The sequence below is a fragment of the Brassica rapa genome, chromosome A02, assembly GCF_000309985.2.
Source record: "Brassica rapa cultivar Chiifu-401-42 chromosome A02, CAAS_Brap_v3.01, whole genome shotgun sequence".
Lineage (NCBI taxonomy): Eukaryota > Viridiplantae > Streptophyta > Magnoliopsida > Brassicales > Brassicaceae > Brassica > Brassica rapa.
In genome coordinates, this window is record NC_024796.2 from 6,491,163 (window position 1) to 6,512,229 (window position 21,067).

General features: G+C 29.9%; 3 protein-coding genes and 5 non-coding genes across 10 annotated transcripts; 3 read left to right on the forward strand and 5 right to left on the reverse strand.

Moving 5' to 3' along the window:
- Positions 1–286: 286 nt before the first annotated feature.
- Positions 287–7,084, forward strand: LOC103851832 (putative FBD-associated F-box protein At5g50270). Its single transcript, XM_033283936.1, has one exon. The coding sequence runs from the start codon at positions 963–965 to the stop codon at positions 1,860–1,862; it is 900 nt and encodes a 299-aa protein (XP_033139827.1). The 5' UTR covers positions 287–962; the 3' UTR covers positions 1,863–7,084.
- A 124-nt stretch (positions 7,085–7,208) lies between these two features.
- On the forward strand, positions 7,209–7,598 carry LOC103851833 (putative B3 domain-containing protein At4g12617). Its single transcript, XM_009128700.2, has one exon. The coding sequence runs from the start codon at positions 7,209–7,211 to the stop codon at positions 7,596–7,598; it is 390 nt and encodes a 129-aa protein (XP_009126948.1).
- Positions 7,599–7,601: 3 nt separating this feature from the next.
- LOC103851835 (FBD-associated F-box protein At5g56370) lies at positions 7,602–20,995 on the forward strand. Of its 3 annotated transcripts, XR_004454879.1 has the most exons (4): positions 7,602–12,982; positions 13,070–13,201; positions 13,292–20,034; positions 20,106–20,995. XR_004454879.1 is itself a non-coding variant. In XM_033283933.1 (3 exons), exons 1-3 carry the CDS (start codon positions 12,146–12,148, stop codon positions 13,568–13,570), a joined length of 1,278 nt encoding a protein of 425 aa, XP_033139824.1. In that variant the 5' UTR covers positions 7,602–12,145; the 3' UTR covers positions 13,571–20,995. The 3 variants fall into 3 exon arrangements, 2 of the variants coding, with proteins under 2 accessions (XP_033139824.1, XP_009126949.1); XM_033283933.1 differs by having other exon boundaries at positions 13,070–13,231; positions 13,292–20,995; XM_009128701.3 differs by having other exon boundaries at positions 13,292–20,995.
- On the reverse strand, positions 16,590–16,673 carry LOC117132209. Its single transcript, XR_004455769.1, has one exon. It is a non-coding gene; the product is annotated as a small nucleolar RNA SNORD24 (small nucleolar RNA).
- On the reverse strand, positions 16,706–16,776 carry LOC117132275. The gene has a single exon (XR_004455835.1). It is a non-coding gene; the product is annotated as a small nucleolar RNA R12 (small nucleolar RNA).
- Positions 19,031–19,114, reverse strand: LOC117132208. Its single transcript, XR_004455768.1, has one exon. It is a non-coding gene; the product is annotated as a small nucleolar RNA SNORD24 (small nucleolar RNA).
- LOC117132274 lies at positions 19,183–19,258 on the reverse strand. Its single transcript, XR_004455834.1, has one exon. It is a non-coding gene; the product is annotated as a small nucleolar RNA R12 (small nucleolar RNA).
- TRNAI-AAU lies at positions 19,796–19,869 on the reverse strand. Its single transcript has one exon. It is a non-coding gene; the product is annotated as a tRNA-Ile (tRNA).
- Positions 20,996–21,067: the final 72 nt, after the last annotated feature.

Consider the following 21,067-nt stretch of genomic DNA (forward strand, 5'->3'; position numbering starts at 1 on the left):
CCCGCCTATACGGACATAATTACTTATATACATTTTTTACTAATTAAAAAATTATAATGATAAATTATTATTTATGTTTAGTTTTTTAACCAATTATTATTTATATTTCTATTTGAACGTTCTTACGTATAATTTTTTGAAAATTTCTTTGTACACTTATTTACTATTAATATGTAAATTTTAAAAATTACTCAATATTATATTCAATTATATAAAATTAAGAATATTATTTCATTAATATTTAGTTATCTGTGCTTTCTGTTTTTCTTAATTTTTTTTACTTTTTATTAACTAATAATTTTCAGATAACAACACAATATATATGAATTATTTTTTTATTTAAAATATATATTTAGATTTTGGATAATTCTTATTATTATTAATTTTAACCACTTATTTAATCAAAATAATTTAAATTCATTTTTATTTTGTAGGTAATTTATATATTTTATACATTAAGGATATAAACAATTTTAATCCTTCTAACTTTTAACCTGAGCTCGGATGCAAAAAAAAATTTTAAAAGTCTTTGATTTTAATTTTTACTGGAAATCTGAATCAAATCAAATTAAAATATTTTGTTTCATATATATTTCAAGAGAAAGAAGGTGTCACCGGAGGGTTTTCCACTTTCTAGGTATTTACCTATTCTATGTATCTCTTCTGATTCCAAGTACAAGTACTTGTTCGATTTCAAAGAAGTCATATTGTGAACAATAATCTGAAGCTTTTAGCTGTCGATGAGTTTGGTTTTGTTTTCTCTTTAATCTTTGTGGTTTGTGTACCACGCTAGGGTTTACTTCGACTTTTTTTTCCAACCTTGTGTTGTTTCTTATGGATTATTTGAAAGTTTCATGAGAAACACACATACTTTACGATTTAACATTCCTTGTGTTGTATTTTCAATGTTTTTAGGTTTTTCGTGTCTGGTTTGGGACTTCTCTCGCTTTGACAGCTAAATCATGGATTTGATAAGTCAATTGCCTGAAGATCTTCTCTTGAGAATACTGTCAGAACTGCCTACTGCTAATGATGTTGTGGCCACTATGGTTTTGTCAAAACGTTGGCAGCCTCTTTGGAAGTCAGTGCCAAAACTTGTGTTCGACGACGACGACGACGATAGCTATCAAAATATCGATACTAGAAGGTTTTCGCGCTTTGTTGACTATTTTTTGATTCTGCACGAGGCACCGATAGAAACTTTGCAGTTCGAACTTACTCAAACTTTTGATGTCCTTGATATTGTATTATGGATTACAATTGCTGTTCAACGCCGTGTGCGTTACCTGAAAATCAATATCGACTGTGATTCCAGTACAACTCCTGTTATACTCCCAAGGAGTTTATACAAATGCTGTGGAATGCTTGTGACTTTGAATTTAACGAGTGTGACTCTTACGGATGCTTCTACCTTGCCTTCTTTCTCAACCCTCAAAACTTTGAGGCTTTTATCTGTGAAGTACCCCGGTGATGAGTTTGTCAGGAGGCTTTTATCCAGTTGTCATGTTCTTGAAGATTTGGAAGTGGAACAATGTAACGATGACAATGTTACGATTTTCACAGTTAAGGTTCCTTCCCTCAGGACTGCATCTTTGTATAAAGCATCAGACAGATGTACAGAAGATGAAGATGGATTTGTGATAGATGCTCCTTCTTTGGGGCTATTGAACCTTTATGATTATAGTGGCAGTTTTTGTATCGTTGAGAAAGATATGCCTAATATTATAGACGCAGATGTTTTCGTTAATCATTACCCTTCAACTGAAATTCTGAGTTCTATTACTTCAGTGAAGCGTCTCGATTTATGCTTATCATACTCAAAGGTATTCATTATTCCATCATCAGAAAGAGTCTTCCTGTGAGAAAACATGTTGCCATTAATATTGCATGTTTTTTATTCTGTTTTCTTATTGCAGGATGCATATTCTGATGGTAGTGTCTTCCACCGTCTTGTGCATTTAAAGATATGCACATGTGCGACAGAATGGTTGAATCTACTTATGTGTGTACTCAGAGATTCCCCTAAGTTAAGGGCCATCAAACTCCGACAGGTACTTATATTTCATCTCAAATAATTCATTTTTCTCTTGATTGTAACGCACTGCATCTGTCCCGTCATTTGATACCAGTGTCATGACATACGTGATGATCAACCGCGCCCCTGCTGGAATGAACCGAAATCAGTTCCTGAATGTTTGATATCGAGTCTTGAAACTCTTAAATGGGTAAACTATCAAGGAACAGAAGAAGAAAAAGAAGTAGCAGCATTCATATTAAGGAATGGAAGATGTTTGAAGAAGGTGGCTATCTCCTCGGAAGCCACTGACTCCGACAAGAAACTTGAGATGCTCAAGGAGTTATCTTTGTTCTCTAGGCGTTCACCCAACTGCCATCTAGCATTCGACTGAAGCTATACATCTTGTTGGTTTTCGATCTGAATCTCATCAGATATGCTTTTTACAGTTTTTGCTGTTTTTCTTTTCCCTTTCTTTTCCTAATTAATTGAGGGTTATGAATTTCTTATGTTTCCTCTTTATTCTCTGCCTAGAAGAAAAATACATAAGAGCATCATCATCCCTAGTAGTCAAGAAGAATATCTGCGTACGTTTTTTTTTTTGGCAATGACTGTCGGGTCCAAAGATGTTATTTAGCAATTTAAACATACACTAGACGTTGACTCGCTCGACCCCTGATGTTTGTAAGAATTTTAAAATTTAAATTTCTGGTCAGAATATTTTGAAATGAAGATCAAACCAAAGCTAAAATGAAGATGTATGTTTTTTGGTTGTCAAACATAAAAAAAATCTGATAAAACGCTTGGAAGTTAACATAATTTTGCCCAATTTTAAAGGGCTAACATATTTTTCTAAGAACGTAAATATTTAGTCACAAATTGTAACTGCAAGAATATATAATTTTACTGTTCTTTGCTGACACGAGGCTCCAGTTTTAGAATGTTTGCGTTTAAAACCTGATCGGGAGTCTGGTACTGCTGTAGATATTGGGGTATGGGTTAAAACGCTCTGTGCATGAGTTAGATATCGACATTAATAGCCCTTGCATTTTGACTCCGGTCATTACTTCCATGGAGCTGGTATGCCGGAGGATGTAGGATGCTTGTGACGTTGAAACTAAGTAACATGACTCTTGTCTTCCTTGCCAGCTTCTTTCCCATCTTTTAAAAACTTGAGCCTTGTAAAGATGAAGTACCCGAGTGAGGAATTTATCAACAAGCTTTTAGCTAATTGTCCTGTTCTTGAGGACTTGGCAACATGTTTTCTCAAGAAAGTAAAATTTTGTCATTAGTGTTTTTTCAAATATCTCCCTTAGAAAAATCTAAGAAAGTAAAATTTTGTTATTAGTGTTTTCTTCAACGATTTTCCTAGTTTTAACAATAAAGTATATAATTATTATATACATTGTACTATTTATAATTATATCAAGGTAATAAATATATGTTTTAATACAATAAAATAAGTCACCAACAGATGTTTTGCAGGAAAAATAGATTTTTTCTTTTTTCTTATTGTAGAAAGAATCAAGTAACTAATATAAATATTTTACCTTAGTAATTATACTATGTAAATGATAATATACCAAAATATACTTTACTATTACACATGTTAGGGCCGATTGAATAATAAAATATCTATATATATCACTAATACTGTATATGTAAAAATATTTAACTGAAACACTATAGAATATGTAAATTTTGGATTCAAAAGTTGATAATATAATAGAAAATGTTCAATAAATGTGAATAAAATAAAAGGAAGAAAACCACAGCATTTTAAAGTCACACACTCTTAATTACAATCACCCACGAAAATTATATATAACCTTCCTTTCTCTCCGTCTACATCGCATTGCAAGGTTGTAACACTTTCAGTTTTTATCAGTATGGAGAATCAAAACCATCAAATTACATAGATACAAACCCATGTAATCCCTATATATTAATTGAGGATTTTTTAACCTAAATTTTGTAAAAATTAAAAAAAAAACCCTATCCTATGTGGTACTTGTGTATGCTTTCTAAAACATATTTCAAAGAATTCTAGAGCACCTTATATAAATTATAGTCTAAAAATTATACCTCTAGCAAAATAATATTTCGCAGGCTATAGTTAGTCGCATATATCAAATCTTTATTGTTTCGCATGTTTTCCTTAAATAAAACCTATTGAATTACATATTGTGATTAAAATATATATATTTAGCAATTAATGATTTTAAACAATAAAGATTTGATAACAATCTGTATACTTTTTATCATTTTTGTTTGTTTCTTTATTATTAAAATAAATTACATAATTACATCAATCATAAAATAAAAATCTAGATTGTGTTTTGTATATGTAGTATTTTGAATTTTTCAAAACGAGTATAAATTACTAACACTGTTAAAAGTCGTCTCACATAAACTTTTATGATCACGGTTTAAATTATTTCTATATTAAGATACAATGATTATAAGATCATATGAAGAAATAATTTTATTTTAATAGGTTTTTTTGTTAATATATATATATATATATATATTTCATATCGTTTAAATTAAACTATACATCATATGAAAATGTATACTTATATTTTGATATTTGCATTGAACATATATTGAAAAGTTAATATTTCAATTTTGAAATCTTCATTGTTTTTTTTAAATGATTACAAATTATTGACATTATCCCACATTAAAAATAATCGTTGGTGTAAACTTTTGTTACACAAATATACAAATATATAAAATCATATGAGTAGAAACTTCATTTAATAAATATCCATATTAAAAAATTACTATATATATGTTAATATCATTTAAATATAATTATATATCATATACAATAGATAAGATTGTTTTTTTTTATTTATTTACCCTAAAATGATTGCAAATAAATAAGAGTGATAGTTTGATTTATATGTCCACGCTAATTTATTACATAATAGTAACTGATTTATTAGTTATTTAATATAAATACTTATTATTTTATTAATTCATAATATGCAGAAAACATAAAAATAATAAATATAAAATATTTATTCTGCAAAAGGTGCAGAAGTTAACCTAAGTATGTATCTCTTTAATTATTTTAAATCATAAGCATTTTCTAAATCTCAGGTCAAAACAGACAAACAAAATGAGAATAAACTTCGAAATTAATATTTATATCGAACAATAACCAAAATAAAAAAAATATTGAAGATATATAGGATTGAGATGTGAACGTAAACTTCTCATAACCATAATTAATTTTTAAATTACTAAATCATGATATAAAACCGAGCTGACATAGTTTCATTGTAATCATATAGATCCGAGATTTTTTGACCTAAACGTTAGGCTCTTATGCGGTAAATGATTTTTTGACCTAAAATTTTATTAAAAATGGGATCAGCTCATCACTAAACAGATTATGCAATTAACAAAAAATTAAAAAAAAATTGTTTAAAGACCAAAATATTAATTCAATCAAGAATATAAATGTATATTTCCATATAATATTTTTAAAATAATTTTTATATAAATTTATCATGCGCAAGAATGTCTTATCCTAGTTGATTAATAAAACTTAACAATATGATTTTTCAATCATATTTTATATCATGATTTACAAAAATCAAAACAATACGATTAAACCAGTAGCATGTATTTGGTTCAAAATCAAAACTTATCATTTATTAATTTCTGAAAATAATTGACCTTCCATAATTTATTCCTATATTTTAGCAAATCATCAAAACCCATTTGATACCAAATCAAAAACTTTACTAGCACAAGATTTGTTTTGGTTTTTAATCTTGCAATTCACGCTTAAAATCATGTCATTTAAAGTGTATACTAGAATTAGACCTGCACACTCGTGTGGGTGTTTGATTCAAGTTTTATATAAATTGATAATTGTTTTGTATAAATGGTAGTATATATATTTTAAAATTTTGTTTGTATTAAATCATTGTTTTAAATGGCATTTCTAAACATAATAATAGTTTATATTAAGTAATTTTATTTTTCTCTTAAATTGTCAACTATATCTCACATATTTTTTTGTCATATGTATTCCATTATTAAAACTGAATTACAAATAGAACTAACCATATTTTCAACAGATTTATTATATCTTTTATTTATTTAGTTTCATTCATCTTGATTATTTTATTAATTACTATTTTCCAAATAATCTGACAGGATTTATTACATAATTACAAAACAGATCTTAACTATTTTAATTATTTTATTATATATTTTACTTTCTTTTCTCACACTTCTTAACTACTTCATTTATTTTACGTGTTAAACTATAATAATTCTAAATGTTTGGATAAATAAATTTTTATATGTTTACATAATCAATTAGGTATTTTAATTTTTTGGGTTTTAAAATTATATTCCGCTCGGATATTATAAATTTTTGGGTGGAGTTAAAATTGGGTTTTTCTAGGTCCGGGTGGATTCAATTCTGATGTGTAAGAATCTAAAACTAAACAAAACAAAACTTATGTATTTAAAAGTGCTATTAAACCATTTATAAAAAAATAAAATAAGAAACAACACCCGCACGTCAAGCTCTAGTAAACTTTAGAGCTTCAACCCCTTTTTCATTTGATTTGATATAGTGAATTGAGAAAAATCTAAGAAAACAAAATTTTGTTATTATTTTTTCAACAATTTTATTTTTCACAATAAAGTATATAATTATTACATAAATTGTAATATTTATAACTATATCAAGGTAATAAATATGTTTTAATACAATAAAATAAGTTACCAACAGATATGTCTAACAAAAAAAATGGATTTCTTTCTATATTTTCTCGGATATTGTAGAAAGAATCAAGTATATAATATATAGTTTTTACCTTAGTAATTATACTATGTAAATGATAATATACCAAAATATTATTTACTATTACACATGTTAGGGACAATTGAATAAGAAAATATCCATATCATTAATATCTGTCATAATATTAACTGAAATACTATAGAACAATATAAAATTTTGTTTAATAGCTGGTACTAAAATATAAATGTTCAATAAATGTGAATAAAAGATATGGAAGAAAATCACATCATTTTAAAGTCACAAACTCTTAATTACAATCACCCACGAAAATTATTATTATTATATATATCCCTACACCCATAAACAAATTCTTCAATACAAACCTTACATAGAGCTTTTACGAGCAAAGAACAAAGAATCATGGCCAGAACTGTGGAGTGTCGAGACAAGCCGTTTGATCCAAACAACCAATTGAACATCCTGATAACGTTGAAAGAATCAGACACAGGCTCGAGTGTTACGATAACGATGCCCAAAGAGTTGGTAGAAGCCAACTTGTTTCCTTGGTGGAGTAAAGATCGTTGTGCAGCATTGTCACGACATAACGCGGTGGAGTTCGTTGATCTGTTCGATTACGATTCAAAGATCACAACAACTCATACCCTGAGAAGAGAACGTGATGGAAATTTCAAGTTTTGCGGTTGGGGTTCCATCCTCGCAAAAAGAAGTTTCAAGACTGGCGATATTATTGGGTTTTGGTGGGATAAATATCACGATAGACTCAATTTTGAACTACTCATGGTTGCTTAGTCGATGGACCGTATCTTCGCAACATCCTTTCTCGAATAATTTATTGTGTTCATTATATATACCTTCTTGTTTGTTTCTGAGTATTGAAGGTCTTGTAGTTCTTTTAGAGATATTCTTTAAGAGATCATGCATGGCTTTATAGATAATATATTATAAGAACTAAGAGCACCTCCAACCATAAAAGTGCTAATACTTAGCACTAAGGCTTTTATTAATAAATTATTAGTATTTTTAATTTAAATTAGTTATGTTTTTTAAATTAAATTTATAATGAACAACTGACCAATGATTGATAAACAAGTGAGATGCACTATTTTTCATTTGGTTCTTAAAAGTGTGTGTTTTAGAACTTCTCTAATTTCTCTTTCTTATTATTCATTTATTTTTATTTTTTTCTGTGTTAGAGAACCCATCTAAATACCTCCAATGGAGGTGCTCTAATAAAGAGCAGAGATAAAATTTGTCTCCCATATTACTGATCGTAGATTTCCTTAACATTCAAACAGCTTCTGTTTGTAATACATGATACATTATCTTACTTGTTTATGCATATGTACCATAAAGAAATCAACAAAACGGAATATCTCCAACTATATGATATTTTGCAGTACCGAATAAGAATTAACCAACATGAAACATTAATATCATAAGATATAAAACTATATGATATTTTCTAGAATATTATTATATATCTTGTTGATCATATGATCATTCGTTTCTGTTCTATATATACTGGAGTAATGCTCAAAGTTTGTTTTTTTAGGTGTTTTCAACTCATCTCCATAATTCTCTTCGAATCACTTTTACATAGAGATGAATTTTACTTTCATTGTAAGTATTTAATATTTATCTATTACAAAGATATACATTAGAACAAAATTATATCTATGATAACATTTCTTATTTTCTTAAAAAAAATTTAGAAATGTATTGAGATGGTCTAACATCCTACGCAGTTGGTTAGTAATGCTAAAAACTCAATAATCTTTATACAACTATGCAACATTGCTAAAGAATAAACTTTGAGTTATAAACGAAAAATAAAATTATTTTAATTATATTTTAATGTTAATAAGTATTTAAATTGATTAATTTCAAAAATAAATCACAGAAAGATTTTTAAAATATTTTGCTAGAAAGAAATATTCATTTCTATTTCAAGTTTAAAAATAAAAATCTAAAATTAAAGATTTATTTGATGTGTGTTTTTTTTTTAATTTAGACAATCAACTTGAAATGCTTTTGTCATGTAACATTACAATTTATGTCACTCATTTTTAACACCAACCTAGTTTCCTTATTAATGGTTAAATTTGTATTTACAGTGAATGTAGCCTTAGTCAACTGTTAAAATTATTTCAAAACAAAATTCCAAAAAAATGTAGTCTTTATCTTATTTTCAGAAATTTTAATTTTAGAGATATATTCATGAAAAATAAGTTATAAATAAGATCTTTAGTTTTCAAATATGCTTGATATCTACTAAAATAAAGAAACCACACCAAATCTGAATTACAAACTAACTAAATACCTCTAAATACGACCTTTACTATGAAATTATTTTGCAAGTATAATATATCATAGTTTTTTTTAAAAAATATTTTTCTCTTTTTAGCATTATCCCAAAATAACTTATCTGTTATGTAGTTGCAAATAAATTAAATCTATATTAATATATATATATATATATATATATATATATATATATATATATATATATATATATATATATGAAATTTAGAAATAAACAAAAATTTATGTAAAATAGCATTGTTACATAATAAGGTTTTCAAAATAAATTTTATTACAAGAATACAAAATTTATAAAATGATGAAATTAAATAAAAATTATAAAATTGATCTATTCAGAATATAAACATTTTGGTTTAGCCATACGATATGTCATTAAAATATTGAGCTACCTAATTTTTACACCAATATAAATATCTGTAATAAACTCATGACAAATAACAAATACACAGTGAAATGTATTAGATATCATAAACATTGTATAGAAATAATATTATAAGTCAGCTAAACATAAGTATGATAGAGTTAGATAATACATAACACTAAATTATTGAAAGTTTTTGTTGTATAAACTAAAATATTTTAGTATAGAAAAGGATAAAATCTAGTTAATTATTAAACTTAATGTTATAATAAGAATATTGGACTAAGATTTTTTGGAAGATTCTCATGGATTTAGGAAATTCAAATAATAATATATAATTATTGTTAGAATATTATTAGGTACATACAACAGTATATTGACGGTCCAATTTAAAAAACATATATTAAAAAATCACACCTGAAAAAGTTATGATTTTTATTTTAATATGTAACTAAATTTTAATCCGCGTTTTCAAAGTGCGGGATAATAATTCGGTGAAAACTTTATATAAGAGCATTTTTTTCATAACATCTGTAACCCGAAATCCAAACCGAACCTAAACCAAAACATCTGATTTGTACCTACAATGAAATGTAAGAATAAATCTCGTAGGAAGGAAAAAAACATATACATACCCGAAATATTATTAGCCAAACTCGAAGAAATGCACCGAAGAGGTGGCCACCGAGAGGATAATTATTGAACCTATTTTCTTAAAAGTATAGATAGTTATATTAAAATTTACATGAATACATTTTGTGAAGATAAGATAATTCATTTACATAACCTGCTCCATATTAATTTTATTTATACTTTTATACTATTAAACCAGAAGTCATGATTTCTATCAATGTGTTATTTTAAAAAAAAAAAATAGAAGTTCCCTAAAAAATCATATTTCATTTATTCCAATTAACATTTTAGCATCATTAAAATATCATATCTTATATAATCAACACATATAACAACTTTACTTGTTTTAATTTTATTTTAAATTATTACAAATTTGCTGATAAAAAATCTAACAAAATCATACTAAATATATAAATATTTATGGAGAATTTTCTTGTTTACCACTTTCATGGTGCCATTATTCATCTTTACACCACTAAAAGTACATTTTCAAAAATACTTTTTTATTAAGTGGCAAAAGACTTTTATACTCTTGTTCTATATATAATAAATCATTACTTTTAGAAAAAATTATGTTTTCAAATTATACTTTTTCAAATTCGAACTTTATATAATTTTTTTGAATTTTTTTTTTCGAAATTGGTTTTTTTCAAAATTTCTTTTAAAAATCGAAAATTATGTTTGAAACCATTTTTTATTTTTTTTTTATTTTTAAGTATTTATTTATATATTTATTAGAATCCTAAATTTCACATTCCAAAAAAGTAGAGTATGTTACAAACTCTGATATATACAAATAACAATGATTTTTATTTACATATTACCCATCAAATAAAAGAGAAACAAACACAGCCACACGAGAAGATACAAGAGACAATCCCGACAGACACAAAGACGGCAACAACATCGCCACCTGCTCACTCCTCTTGTCATATGAAAATAGCTTACATGTCCAATGTCAACATGCCAATGCTATTGTCTTCTTATAAGAAATACATAAATTCGTTTAAAACCCATTAAGCTCAAATACTCAGAATTGTCACTCATTTTATAGTTATTTCTACAAGTCTTCATGTATTTGTTTTAAAGGTCTGGTAAAAGAATAAGTTTAAAAAAAAAAATATAACAAACATAATAAGGATAATAAAAATTATTACTTAATACACAAAGTTTACACAACTAAACTGGAGAAAAAATATCCAGAAACAAAATATACTCTCAACAATCTTAATATAATTTATGTACTCTCGAACAGTACAAGAAACAAATTTTAAAAGACAAACAATAAGTCTCAGTGACACAACAAGCAACACCACGAACTATATCAATCTCATTACTGACACAGTTTAGTCATTCATTAGTGGAGAACAATGAATACACAGTTCATCATCACAACTCTAACTCTATAACTATAAAAAAAACTTAAAAAACAATGATCAACCTAAAATGCAAAATTCACAACTATCATAACCCTAGCAAATATTGAGATGAAACAAGAACTTTGTCCACAACATCGCGCTTGCGTGGAGCAGTGCCCCTAGTTGAATAAATATAATAGTCCAAGCTAGACTAAGTGTTTTTGTTTTAATACTATTGATATTTATTTTAAGGACCTTATCTTATATTATACCAGAATTATGTTGCCTATTATATTGGTTAATTCATGTTATCACAACCATGTGAAAGTGTTTTTGATTCGAAACTCAAGTTCATTGGAAGCCTTTTCTTTTTCTTTTTCGCGAGGCCCAATTTGATCAAACAATAAGATGATGAGATTAAAGTGAAATCCGAATATCTAATATGCCAAAAAAAAAAAAATCTTGAGGGAACAAAAAGATTGCATCCATAACTAAATAGGGTTTCTTATACTACTTAGTTAAAAAGTGTCTACCATCGGATTAGTTCATTTTGTTGTCGTGTAGTTTCAGTCTTTTCTTTTCTGGCTTTGGTTTAGTTTGATAGCTTTGTTGCTTAGGGCTTCATGGTGAAATTGAGAAAGCTAGGGTTTTTCTAAATTCTAATGGACAGGATCAGTTTCTTGCCCGATGATTTCCTTTTGCAGATACTTTCACTGCTTCCTACAAAAGATGTCTTGACCACAAGTGTTTTGTCTAAACGATGGCAATATCTTTGGAAGTTGGTTCATAAACTCGAGTACACCTATTGCGACAGGAACGCTGACCATGGGAGATTTGTGAGTTTTGTGGACAGATCTTTGCTGTTAAGCACAGCTCCTGTCTTAGAGAGTTTGCAGTTCAATATCCGTAGGAAATGCAGCGACATAGATATCGGGTTTTGGATTAGAACTGCAGTGAAACGAGGTTTGCGTGAACTCAGTTTCGACTATTGGCCTCATAATACTATCAATGAGCCTAGCAAATTGCCTCAGAGTTTGTTTACTTGTGGAACACTCGTGGTACTTAAACTCACCGATGTATCGCTTGTGGATGTCACGTTCCCGGTTTGTTTTCAGCTCCTCAAGACATTGCAACTTAGTTGTGTGATTTACATAGACGACGAAACTCCTCAAAAGCTTTTATCAAGCTGCAAAATTCTTCAAGAGTTGGACGTGAACCGAGTAAAGAATGACAATGTGACAATATTTTCTATAAATGTGCCTTCGTTACAAAAGCTAATCTTCGATGGAAAATGGGGTACTCATGACGGCATTTCTGAGTTTGTGATGAATGCTCCTTCTTTGAAGTTCCTAGAGATCAATGATTGCAGTAACGGATGTATGGTCGAGAAAATGCCGGAGCTCGTGGATGCAAATCTTGAAGCTATCTATTGGAATACCGACAATATACTCAGTTCTTTCACATCAGTTAAACGTCTCTCGTTATGTTTAGGCGAACAGGTAAGATTACTTTTATTTGAAAGTAGAAATAAAAAAGTATAACAATTTACATAGCTTTTTTAATAGTCGTTTGTGATATTATTGTAGTCTCCTTTTCCTACTGGTGAGATCTTCCACCAGCTTGTGGACTTGGAGTTTTGCACATGTGAAACGGAATGGGATTTACTTATGTATTTTCTCAAACATTCTCCGAAACTTCGAGCTCTCAGACTCAACGAGGTAAAGAAACTTTACCCTTACAACTTTGTGGTTTTTTTTGGCGATATCATCTCATAGTATATAGTAGTGGCTGGTTTATTGTATATTCAGAGATCTGGTGGTATTTTTGGAGCACGAATAGATCATTGGGATGAGCCAAGTTCTATTCCTGAATCGTTGATGTTCAGTCTTGAAACTTTCGAGTGGACAACTTACAGAGGATGGCAGGTAGAGAAAGAACTCGCAACGTTTCTCTTGAAACATTCAAGGCGTCTAAAGACAGCGACTATCTCACCAAAACCCACCAGTTTGGAGAATAAACATCGAATCCTCACGGAGTTGGCACTTTTGTCTAGAGGTTCGACGACATGCCAGCTTGTGTTTGGATGAAAGTCTGAAACCATCTCATTTTAAAAGCAGTTTGTTTGCATCTCTTAAACCATTTGCTCTGTTTATCTCATTTCTCTTCTCTATATTTTATAGTTAGAATGATTAGTCGACATTCACTGAGTTTTTTTTGAAGTTTTTTTTTCTTCTTTTTGACTTGACATAGATATAGTTGCACCAATAATACAACAGTCAAAATGTCCAAGTGCTTAAGGACACGGATTTGAAATTTGTTGGGCTTCGCCCGCGCAGGTTTGAACCCTGCTTTGATGAAAGTTTTTCTCGACAAGCCAAACAATGGGGACGGAAAGGATACTTGAAAGCAATGACTGTATGTATTGTTTCTAAAAGAATGTCATGACCACTGCACATGTTATCTCAGTTTTGATTTACTAATTCGTAGTTGACTAACTCTTGAATTAGTAATGCAATTATTGTAAAAATGTTTTGAATCGAATAAATTTAACATTTTAAAAAATACGCAATCTGCTCATCTATTGACGAGAGGGGATTAAACTGAATAGCTGAAGCATCAAAAGTCGTGGCCAATGAAAGGATATCTTGGTTATAAGGTTGTAGCCGAGAGTTTCATGGACAATTGCCGTTTCTTTCCTGGTGATTTCTTCCTGCGGATACTTTCACATTTCCTTACAATCTTCACCACAAGTGTTTTGTCAAAAGGATGGCGGAATCTATCGAAGTTAGTTAGTGTCTAACATTGAGTACATCGACTGTGATAAGAATGCTGATCATGGACGCTTTGTGCGGTTTGCTGACAGATCTTTGCCATTAAGCACAATACTTGTGTTAAAAGAGTTTGCATTTCAAGTTTGGTAGGCAATGCAGCGAGAAATGTACTCTTTTTTGGGGATAATATTTGTAGTGGAATGAGGTTTTCGTGGCTAAATTTCAATTATGTTGATCATGACTTGATGAGCCTAGCCGATTGCCTCCAGGGGCGGACCCACTAAAGCCCAAAGGAGGTCACTTGACACTCTAAAATAATCAAATAAATCAAATAGTATACGATTTTCTAAAGAATCTGTGGCACTAATGGTTGTTTTCTAATCAAATAGTATAATTTTTTTATTTTTGAAAATTATATATATAAATATATACGATTCCGGTAAAATAAATTTTTGAATCCGCCACTAATGTCTCAAAGCTTGTTTACTTAATGAAATTTTCGTTGTATTTAAATTACCGAGTGTGTCTAGGGTTAGGCACGGATCAGATATCCGGATTTTTAAGGTATTTGTGATTTGCTTTGTATGTTACAGATATCTAATTTTTTTATTTGTTTTGCTTTGGAAAAATACGGATATCAAAATAATAAATAGATATTTGTAGATATTTACTAATACTTACGGATATCTCATCCGTTTAGACTAATGCAAATAATCTTAAAAGTTTGATACAAAATTGTTTTGTAAAATATATTTTTTGCATGATATATAATATAAAAAATTAAAAAAGTAGTGAATCTACATATTTTGTAAAAAATTTAAATTTAGTTAACAATTATAATAACACAAAATTTAAGAAAAAAATTATAATTGTCATAAATCTTTTCTCTTCTTTTTATGTAATAATTTTATATCATACTTTTATATAAGTAATTATGTGAATATAATTTATCAAATCATATGTTAGAATAATAATTTTATATTTTTTTACATTTAAAACTTTAAATATAATCAAGTTATACATGTATTTATATATTGTCAGAGCGGATATCCGTTTTTCAAAATTTTAATATTTGTGATTTGCTTCGATTTTAACGAATATTGATTTTTAGTATTTGGTTTATTTCGAAAGTTTACAGATATCTGAAATTTTCGGATCGAATCGAAACGAATACCGAATTGAATCAAATTTAACGGATAAATATCCAGTCCTAATCAATTGTGGATGTTAACTTCCCGGTTAGTTTTCAGCTCCTCAAAACATTGGATCTTAGTTGGAAGTAAAATGCTTTCCTACCAAAGTTCATTCGTTACAAAAGTTAATATATGATGATATGTCACTCATGATATGTGGACTGAGTTTGTAAAGAATGTTTCTTTAGAGCATCATTTAATTAGTGATGAGTTTTTCACCCAACATTTAATGATAAAACTAAAGAAATCAGAAAAGTAAGAAAGAGAAACAGAGTAAATTGAAAAAGTAAAAGAAACGCTCGTCGTGAGAGAAAGAAACGCTTCTGAAATGGAAAGAGAATCTGAAGCCAGCTATTAATAATTGTTTTTATTTGATATTTAATTATATAATATACTTATTATAGTATGTTATTATATACAGAGAGATACCACGTAAAATAGTGCTCTAACTATCAAGGATTAAATTTAAATCTAAATCAATTCATAAAAAAAAATTGAAATCAAAGATTCATTGAAGTTTGAACTTGAACCAGATCGGATGATTTTCAAGTTTTACTGGACTAATTTTTAGTTGATGGTTATCTTGATAAAAAAGATGAAATATGTATCCGTTAAGTTCCAGATTTTTCAGAATCATATTGGTATCAAAAATATATGTTATTTCTCTATTTATTGAGGATCTATAGAACTAAAAGAGGGACCACACACATCGTTAGAATGTTTCAGCGATGACATCATGTGTTCCGCATCAATGTTGCAAAAACAGTTCTTTGGGCGGCAAAAGTGATTGTCGTACAGTCACGTAGGTCCGACGTAATAGCGATGTTCCACCATATATTTAATATTTTTTCGCAAGCGTTTCGTTTCCGTAAACAAACACGAAACCAAAATCATTTCCAAAACACCAGCCCATCCAAAAATTACTTAGATAAATGTCTGGACGGACTGAGGCTGTCGAAACAATTTTTGTTCGTTTCTTTACAGTTTTGATTTTATAATTTATTGACTTTAATTTCATTTTATTCTAGTTTACATGTGATAAACTAAACCTTGTAAGTGTTTCAAAAAAAAAGAAAAAAAAACTAAACCTTGTAATTAATGCGAGGTCTGTAAAAGATGTAATATCGAAAAGAAAAAAACAAGGCCTCAGAGATCTTGGTGGTACAGAATCATCAATTGAATTTCTTCATCAAGAAGTAGCAAATATATTTATAACATCACTGGCCAAAATCCAAAAAAAAGAAAGATTGATGATGGAGTCAAAAGTAGCTGATAATGATCACATTTTTTATCATTGGGAATCCGAGTGATTTGTTCCATCATATAAACAATTAACAAGTTTTAAAAGATATTAATAATCGAAAAAATAGAAAAGGACGAATTATAAAAAACGATTGGGAGAGTGGTAGATGTATCTGCGTACTCAACGAAGATTCTTTACAAAAGAAAACAAAGAATCTTGGGAGGTTAAGATGCAGAGAAAGCTTATGAAGGTGTACGTAAGCATGCAGGATACAAAATAATCCATAATCTCTTTAGACTAACGATAGATTCCTTGATCCATTCACATGAGTAAAGTAATTGCAAACCAAAAAAAAAATGCAAATTAGACTCTTCTTTCCAAACCAAATTACGAAGAAGGTGAAGAAAACAAGAAAAGATTTTTTTAAAAAAAACCATAAAACACATGCGCCGAATAAGAAACAATTTCTATTTTATATGACAGAGCAGAGCAGAGAAGTTGAGTATATATATATGCAGTGATGAAGATATTATGAGATGCCTTGGAGCATGTCACGTTTCTCTTCATAAGTTTTTCTTCAGTTAATTTATAAAATAAAGGTAAAAGTAGGTGAGAGAAGGAAAAGTAAGAGGAGGGATAGAAAATCGAATGTTCGCAGAGGTTACTCAACTGAAAGGTGTTCGGTCTTGGGCTGTTATATTTAAATGTTAATTAAAAATGTAAATTATATAAATATATACAGCGAAGAAACTTCTGTGAGAGATGACACCACTGCTGATGCTAACCAGTAAAACATACTGTTATAAGCCCATTATTAATAAGCCCGTAAATCAGGAGATGGTTGGTAGGCTAGACGGATCCAACGGCGTTCTACAAAACAACTGCAACAAAAAATAATAATGGCCCATGCAGGTTTCGAAGACCTTGGCATGTTCGAAATGTAGAGTCGAAAACTGCATCGTATTGCCAAACTTCTTCTATCTCACTTGATTGTTCTTCCCCCGTGGCCAAATCTGTTTCAATCTCAAAAAAAATGAAAGTAGTAGCATATTCCTGTGTCTCCACTTCTTCTTACCTATCCATTATTCTTCTACATCAAGATCTTCTCCATCGAACGATCCGTTTCTCCTCAACATTAGCATACTCTGCTAAATTCAGCGCCGGCTCAACACTTTTAGAAATCCTAGGGCAAGAAATTTTTTTTTACCTTCTAAAATTTATATACAGATAATATTTAAAATATTTTTTAAATTTAATCAGTAATATTTTGTTTATTTTGTAATGAAAATAAAACTGTATACATATCAAATAATTTTGGACACCTTTCAATTTTATTTATTATATTTATAATTTTTTTATATATAAAAATATAAATTTATAAAAAATTAGGCCTTTTAATTAGTATTATACGGGAGACACAGGTTTGGGCCCGGGACCGTCGAACCGCTTGTCCTCCCCAATGAGCCGGCCCTGCTGCTAATTAGACTAGATCTTCCCCAGTATTACACCGATATGGTTCTCTCTGCTAATTAATCGTCCAGAATAATACAGCGATATAGTCTTCACATTGATGATGTTTCTCGTTTGGTTTGTTTCGTTACCGTTGGATATGTATATGCTGACATACACTAAGGATGGAACAATTATGTTTCACTAGAGTTCGCAATTGTGCAGACGAAACTGACGAGCAAATTGTGTAGAAGACATATGATATACATCATCTGCTGACTATGGTACATAAGCTTGTCCGAAAGGAAAGTTCAAATGTCGGAAAACAGGACATTCTACTTCAGTTTTGTTTTCTTCCAGAGTGTATCTGTGGTATGCTACTCATTCTCCCGAAGAAAGTAACCCAAAAAAAGTAACCCGTAAATTTTTTTTTTTTGTCAAACCCGTAAACTTTTATTTATTTATAGTTTATGCTTATTTTGACTACCAAGTAAAACAAAAAAATCAAATCAGGCATCTATTCCAGACGTGCTATTTATTTTGTACGAATAGATAGTTGCTGTCCAATCTTCTTCAACCTCCTGGCACTCGCATATTGTTAGTTGACGCATACAAAAAAAAGAACATAAAATTGTTCCAGAAACCTTCAACCAATCTCAACAAAAGAATAGAAAAAAACAAGTAATTGAAGGTCTTGACATACTGGTGTTACAAGTACAATTTTTGTTCCATTTTTCTTCTCAAACTTATACTTAATGATTTGTAAGACATAAACATATTCACCACAAACCGCTAAATCATCTCATAATCATAAATAACCATTGTAAATGTGATGTCTACTAATCTATAATGAGACAAATCATTATTGGAGATCGGGACACGATAAAAAGAGGCCTCAGAGATCTTGGTGGTTAAAGAATCATCAAATGAATTTCTTCATCAAGAGTAGCAAATATTTTGATTGCATCACTGGCCAAATCCAAAAAAACAAATTATAAAAGTTAAAAATTAAAAACAAATCAAAAAGAATTGATTGATGATGGATGAGTCAAAAGTAGCTGGTAAATAATCACATTTTTATTCATTGGGAATCCGAATGATTTTTTTCATCACCCTCACCATCATCAAATATTTAACGTTACTAATAATCAAAGAATAATAAAAATTCAACAGGGGATATTGATAGATGTATCTGCGTATTCACCAAAGATCCTTTGTAAGAGAAACAAAGAAGCTTCGGATAATAAGAGGCAGAGCAAGCTTACGGAGGTACGTAAGCTTACAGGATAGAGAAACGTATCCAACATCTATTTAGCCTAACGATAGATTCCTTGACCCATTCACATGAATCAAGTAATTGCAAATTAGGCTTTTTCCTTCTAAATTAGATTTAAGAAAACGAAAAAAGACGATTTTTGTATAATAAAAAAAAATCGAAAATAGATGCGCCGTAGAAGAAACAATTTGATTGAATATGTGACAGAGCAAAGAAGATGAGTATATATATACAGTGGTGAAGAGGTAAAGACTTCATAAACCCTAGAAGCGACTTAATTGTTAGGTCTGGGCTTATCTGTTATATGAGCCCATGACTTATACCTTTGTATCACCATGATCCGACGACGTTTTAATAAGGAATGCAACAACAAAAAAAATTGGCCCATGCAGGTTTCGAACCTGCGACCTTCGCGTTATTAGCACGACGCTCTAACCAACTGAGCTAATGGGCCAATTTGTTTGGAAATAATTATACAGGTTTGTAAACTGCGAGTGTCTAGTGAAACTGCACCCAAACCTCTCCAGGTACGTCAGCTTGTCCGAATGGAAAATTCTATTTTCGCAGGCCAATCTCCTTTTAGTTTTGTTTTCTTCTAGAGTCAATGATGGTATCTGTGGTATGTAGCTATGTTCTTTCCAATGCTACACGGAAGAAGAAAACGTTGAACGATTCCAATGGTTTGCTCAGATTGCTGTGATGGGAGTGATGAGTATGATGGTAATGTGACATGCTGGGAAAGCTGCTCGTGACAATCTAAAGCAGAAAAAAAAAATCGAAAATATAATCAAGGGCTTGTGATAAGGCAAAAGTGGGCTTGGTGAAAGATAGAAGCAGAACTGAAGAAGCTGAGGAATTTTTGAAAGGACTTGGTCCAACAGCTGAAAGGTTTGCTCTCAATCTCTCTTTTAATGATGCTAATGGCATGAGAGTTAGAGATTTTATTTTTCATCTCACAGAAACTTATATGGACATATGCTAGAGTGTATTTAGATTTTTATTGGAAGGTGAAAGCAGAACCCTGTATATAAGTCTAGTTAGATGCCTGATAATTCCTTGGCTATCTTGAATTCTGATATATGGTGTTTTATACATCTTGTATATATGCTTTTAAATTGGTTTTCAAGTCTTTATCGAGTCTTCCTAGTCCTTTTCGAGTCATTACAGGTCTGGAGTTGCATTGGATGGGAGATGAACCAGCTGGAACAAAAGAGGCAGAAAACAGTGCAATTTGGTGATTTTCACGCAGAACAGTCTTGATGACTGTTCCGGATAGCAGAGCAACCCGAGTGACTGTTCCGAGGGAGTGTTCCAGCGGCAGAGATTTTTAAGGAAACAACAACCTATTTCGGGATTTGCCCTAATCTCTCTATTTTCTCTCCCAGCCGCCTGTGGTTTTGATATATCTTCTTTTTCTGTTTTTCCTGATTATTCTACGCTGTTTTTGGGAGAAGAAACCAGACCTTAGAGTTGGAGACTTGTGATTTGATACTTTGTAAAGGGAGAAGGCTCCATCTCTCTCACCATAGAGAAGAACCCCCTGAACCCTTATTCTATTTTATCTACACATGTTTTATTCAGTCTCTGTCTCTGTGTTTTCTTGCTCCATGGCTGAGTAGTCAGCTTGCTTAGTCTAGGGTGTTAGGGTGTTA